The sequence below is a fragment of the Wasmannia auropunctata genome, unplaced genomic scaffold (assembly GCF_000956235.1).
Source record: "Wasmannia auropunctata unplaced genomic scaffold, wasmannia.A_1.0 LD335728.1, whole genome shotgun sequence".
Taxonomy (NCBI): Eukaryota; Metazoa; Arthropoda; class Insecta; order Hymenoptera; family Formicidae; genus Wasmannia; species Wasmannia auropunctata.
The window spans coordinates 88,002-94,465 of record NW_012027162.1 but is presented as its reverse complement, the minus strand read 5'-3'; the positions used below and the strand labels follow the sequence as shown (position 1 = coordinate 94,465).

General features: G+C 35.0%; 1 protein-coding gene across 1 annotated transcript in view; it reads left to right on the top strand.

Annotated features, from left to right (window-relative positions):
* Nucleotides 1-6,464, top strand: part of LOC105456293 (Down syndrome cell adhesion molecule-like protein Dscam2) — a 78,207-nt gene that overhangs the window by 54,794 nt on the left and 16,949 nt on the right. The window contains exons 9-11 of the mRNA XM_011700240.1: nt 354-485; nt 4,922-5,061; nt 5,912-6,075. Of these exons, the coding sequence (XP_011698542.1) occupies nt 354-485; nt 4,922-5,061; nt 5,912-6,075 (436 nt within the window). The remainder of the gene's footprint in view (nt 1-353; nt 486-4,921; nt 5,062-5,911; nt 6,076-6,464) is intronic.

The following is a 6,464-nucleotide window of genomic DNA, read 5'->3' as shown; positions in this document are numbered from 1 at the left end:
ATAAGAGACAGCTCTCTCTCTCTCTCTCTTTCTCTTTCAGTCGAGCTTTTAATTAATACCATCATTGCCACCATAAAAATCTTTATAATGCTTCCTCAGGTGCCATGCAAAATAATACATGTTTAAAGAATGACTGATCGCGGGTGATGCATGCATGCGCGCACAAATAAAAATTTAACACGCATCACTCGTAATAAATGTGGCAGCAAAGGAATTAATTTAAAGTTAATGAATCATTTTCTAAACAAAATATAAAAAGTCAAATTTAGCAAAAGATGGATTGTTTGAGCGTTGAAAAATTTTAGCATTAACTTTAAAAAGACATTCCGCAAAATTATATATTGATTATATAGAGCCTCCAGACTTTCCACGAAATCTTCACGTGATCGAGAAAGGCAGTCGTCACATTAATCTGGGCTGGACGACCAGTCAAGACGGGAACAGTCCGATTACACAATACATAATCGAGTACAAAACCGAATCAGGTAAGTATAATTGTATCCACTAGAAATTTAATATTATATACAATATATGTAATTATGTATAATAATAGTATATGCATATAATATTAAATCCCGCGTGGATATTAGATTTTTGCAATTAGATATTTGCTGTTATATTTATATCGACCTACGCGATATTATCATCAGTGTTTATTATAGCCATGATCTTTCAATATTCTGAATTATTATTGAATTTCAGATATTGATATTTCTGTTATTTACAATTTGCGATGGAGAATCGAATTGCTTGTCAGAGCATCGAAATTTTTAATTGGATATTAGAGTTTTATTAATCTACTTTTATAGTAAATCTGTCTATTTTTAATTTATTTATCTATATATCTATTTATTTTTATTTTTTTATATTAATATTTTTCTATATACTAGCTTTACAGACGCGCGCTTCGCGCTATTTAATATTTTTTTACTTTTTACGTGGTCCAGTCTGGGGATTAAAGGGATTAGTTCCTTGATCCGAAATTAGGACCAAAGAACGCGCTGGTTTGAGAAACGGCGTTATAGCGTCCGTTTCAGGACATTGACCCATTTTTCAAATCCATAAGATGCGCTCGACTTGCAGCAAACGCCTCCGTGTATACATACAACTGCGAAACAGAATGTCTGACCTATAACGTTTTTCCACTTCTTTAAAATGTCTCTCTTTTCCAAACAATTCTTTTTAAACGACTTAAATTCGGGATTTGGACGTAACACATATTTAATATTATATTATATGCATATTTAACAGGTTACTATTATATAAAATTATTTGCACCAGCACCTGTTGTAAATTTATATATTTCTATTTCTTATATATATATATATATATATATATGTATATATATATATATTTATTTATTTATTTATAAATGTATATTAATGTATATAACTTTTTAATAGCTAATGTACAAATAATTTTAATAGCAACCTGTTAAACAGCGTAATAAAGAAATATATCTCGACATACGAAGCCATAGAAAAGATACTTTGGGCGATAATGATTGTAATTATCATATTTGCGATTATATATTTATAAAAAAAGTACATGATAACAATAGTTTGTAATGTGCGTGAACAAATTTTTTATTATTTTTGGCACAAATTTAAATTTTAAAACAACTACATTTAATTATTTATATATTCAACTTGAGACTTTATTACATCATTTGGTTAGTTTAATTTCTACTCCAGTAGTCGACCACTTTTTAATATTGTTATCGATTTTCTTCAAGTCGTTAGAAGAAAACTTAATAATTGTTATATTTGGGTAGAAATACTCTTGTAGAAATACTCTCTGTTATATTTGGGTATATACCGCTATATTCTAGGCTCCAGATGTATACATTTTTACCAATGTGCGTACGATTCTTCCGTTATTGCGCAAATTTTCTGCAGACGGTAGCGCAATACGTCTGATAAGTGTAATAAACTTTGGTCCTTGCGAATGGAAGTCTATAAAACATGCGTTACGTTATACATTGATCCGAATATACAGAAATTCTCACACAAAAGCAGGAATGTGACACAAAAAAGTGGAAGACATATAGCTACGCACGTATGTGTGCAACGGAACAACACTTTTTATAGTTCATTCACGTAATAAGATTTTACGTTACCTCTAATACTACGTGTAGCGCTAAAGGAAAATTATTTATCATTTCGTTATTTTCATTGTCATATTTGTAGACATCAAGTTCTTGTAAAGTATTACAATTTGCGATGATTACAAAGTCAAAGTTGTCCAAGATAGAATTGACAGTATAGTGAAGAATCCTCGTTAAATCTTCCACCCCTTGCGTCTGAATTACTACATTTTGCATTTCTATTGAATCAACCAGCAATATCGTCATGCTCGGGCAATCAATCAGTGAAATCAAACGGTTATTCTCGTCTATGTGATATGTCATAAAAAAGCCAAATGTGCAAACGATCACATTTATCATCCCAGATTTGAAAAAAATTTCGTCGCAGTTTGCAGCGTATGAATGAAATTTGTCGAGATCGGTGTTATTGAAAGTAATACGGTGAACATCCTTTTGCAGATATGACCAATGTAAGAGGCACGTCACGAGGCATACTGTGAATGATGCCGGGTAGACGAATTCATCATTTGCCATTAATTTCGTGGATAAATGCATTTTAAAAGGTTTTATTTCAATCCGCTCTTTGTAGCTGACATAGAGGAGCGAGTAATAGAATGTTTGCAGAAATACTCTCTGTTTGTCCGAATAACGTAAATCGTGTTTATGCAATAGCTTCACTTTTTCAACGCAAAAGTCATAGGATTTAAAATAGGACGTTAACATTTTTTTGTGACGGTACTTCAAAGAAGAAATTGATTTGTGGAAAATTTATTATAATTTTATCGTTTGAACATGCAATCGGTGTTTCAATAAACGTCAGTGTGGTACGTAAATCCGTGTCAGCGTGTTTACCTGATAAGCATAATCTGCCTGGTGCAGATATTTTGAAAAATCGACTCATTTTTACAGTTAATAGTTTTACAGTTTGTGTTACGTAAAGTATTTCGTAAAAGTTGAGACATCTGCATCGCGTGTCTTATTTTATTAAATTTACACGAAATATAAACTTCAGTTTATAAATTTTCAAATGCAATTTAATATAAGGTTTATTTTATCCGATTGTTCTGGTATTTGCAATGAAACAGCGAGTACATCGCAATTATTTTCCAAGATGTCATACAGAGCCTGAAGTAAATGTTGTCAGTTAATGTAACATTATATAAAAGCTGATTAATGCATGAAATCAAGTATTGAAATGTGCTTTTGTAATACACATCCAAATCTGAAACAATGTTTTATATTGTTACTTACTTGATAAAATAATTGAAACTGATGCAAACGTTTTTTCATTAAAATTGACACAATTATTTAGCTGAATCAAGTTAATCGATTACTGTATGTACGTCTCTAACGATACTCACACACTCAAGAGTCTAGAGTCACTAACGGACGGTTGAAAGAGAAAAATAACAGCATGCGCAGGATAAAGTTTTTATTTACAAGTCCAAACTTTCTCTCTCTTTATGTTCGTCCTTTAATGTTTCTATCCTTTAATGTTTTTATTTAAATTGTCGGTTTGTACAGGGTAATGTGAGAACAATTTCATATATTATAATAGGTTGTGTGAGAATAATTTAATATATTTCGTTAAATTGATTTTATATTAGATCAGTTTCCATCTAGCAAAATTAATTCTACATATGTTCATAGGATTTGAAAGGATTTCTGATATCCTCAGTTTATTTCCTTAAGAGAAACCTAAGATATCATAATGAGCGACATATATATACCTATATATATATATTTTTTTTTTTTAATGAAAACTTAAAGAATATGACAAAAAATAAATGACACACAGCTATGCAACAGAACATTTTTTGTAGTTCACATAGTAAGATTTATCTCTCATGCTACGTTTTGCGCCAAAGGGAAATTATTTATCATTTCGTAATTGAGTTCATTATTTTTGCAGATATCAAATTCTTCTAATATATTACAATTTATGATGATACAACATGATATATTACAAATGTACATTTACAAATGTACAATTAGAGTTTATGGTGATTACAACGTTGATCAAATTGATAATATCGTGAAAGCTCCTCGTTAAATCTTCCAGCCTTTGTATTTGAATTTCTATATTTTGCATTTGTATTTAACTAATATAAATGCAAAATATATCTAGCAAATACGTAAATATATATTAGAAAATACATTCAGCATTATGACGCGGGTGACGCGCGCGCTATTTAATAGTTTTTACTTTTTATTTGCTTTTATTTACACTATTAATCTCAATACACACACATACACACACACACACACACACACACACAGAGTCAAAATGTGCAATAACAGCCGCTTGCAAGGTAAGCGCAGCGAAACATTCAATCGCAGAAAAGCAACAGCAGATATACACTTTCAGAGATACGAATATCAATGTCATACCTTTTTTTAGAAAGGATATAAATATATTTTTCCCTCCCCCCCCTCCTCTCTCCCTCTCTCTCTGATAGCTAGTGTGTGCGTGCGTGCGTGTATGTAGAAAAAAAAATACTAATATAAAAAAGAATAAAAATTAAAATAAATAAACAAATCTTAAAATAGAGAAATTTATTATAAAAATTAAAAATAGGATAATAAAAACTTGATATCCAATTAAATTTGATGCTTTGGTAAGTAATTAGATTCTCAATCTCAAATATTGTAACAGAAATATCAACAATCGAAATTCGATAATAATCCAGAATATTGAAAGATCAGAGCTAATAAATGACAGCTCGCGTAGAGACGATATAAATATAGCAGCGGCTTCGTCGCGGATTCGATCGTTTCCGATCGTTGACCCCGGAGAATTAAATCACACCGCGAGATGATCGTTCAATTTTGCAGAAGTATGGCACGACCACACGTTCCACACGACGGTACCGGGGACACGTGCGCGCGGCCACGTGAGCGGTTTGCGTCCAGCGGTCACTTACCAGTTCCGGATGTACGCGGACAACGAACTGGGTCGGAGTCAAGCGAGCGACGTAGGTATCGGGACCAGGCCGTAACATTTACAAGTCAAATCGCCCCCCCCCCCCCGTCCCCGGTCGGACGATCGTTTCCTCGCCGGGTCGACCGGTCGTCATCCTTCCCATCCTTCCCCCGGAGAATTAAAACAATCGGGACAGCGGTGTGTGTAACGAAGAGCCAAGCCCGATCGATATATTCCCACGCGCGTGAGGAAAAAGAAGAGTTATCTCACACCTCCCCCTTCCCCCCAAAACGAATCCCTCTCTCCGTCGCCTCCTGACGGATGTGCGGCCGCATCGTTAGCCTGGATTTAAATTACGCTTACACGCACTGCCCTCTCGTACCTCGGTTTTTTTTCCTCCACCTTGGCAAAGAATTCGCTCGCGCGTTTAAGGATGCAGATGCATTAACATTCGCCGCGACGCTTTGAGGTAAAACATCGGGGCGTACGTGCATCCAACCGAATTCGTTCTGTTCATGCGGATTCACCGCAATTCGCGATCTGCGTTTCGCATGTTTCCTTAAACGCCGACGTGACGGCTGACATCCGGCTTTTATACATATATATCACACTCCACTTATACTTGTATACTCTCTGAATGATTTCCGAATCTGTATTAGTTTTACGAAAGAATTCAATCCGTGTCTTTATTTTACGACCGTCCGTTTTAATATGAATTTATAATTTAAAAAAAAAATGAATTTATAATTAAAATTCGTTATACGGATGGAGAATTGAGAAACGCTTGAAAGGTTCGGCGGTAATTAATAACGGAAGAAAAAAAGAACGAACGCGGCAGTGAAAGCGGCGAAAGTGAATGGAGCTCGCTGGAGGATTCAAAAGGGAGTTTACGGGCTTTTCAGATTTTAGAGACGACCACCGAGGGGGAGAAGCCGGGCGGACCGCCGCGAAATCTCAAAGTAGACCCCATCAGCTCGACCGAGTTCAACGTCACCTGGGATCCGCCCGATCATGATTTATGGAACGGCGAGATACTCGGTTATCATGTCGGCTACAAGGAACACAGGTAACGACTGAAAACACTGCCGTTATTTTAACGACGCGACCTCGACAGATAGGGGTTTGTTTCCTGTCTTGCGCGCGCGCGCGCGCACACACACACACACGCCCCTCCGGAAGGGTTAATATTTATTATGGGCGATACGCATAAAGTTCCCCGAGATAATACTTTGTGTTTTAATTTTAAGAAACGGAGACACTATCGACGCGACATGGCGTCATTATTTTATTCTCGCTTATCCTTCTTTTAGACACGGATTGCATTTTTTGCGGCGAATACACAGCTGATGTAAAATAATCTATAGAATAGGTTTTTGTATAAAATGTCCGTGTGAAATACATGAAAGAGCTCTGACCTTTTTGAGGCATCATAAAAAAAGAACTCGCTGCGGCAGG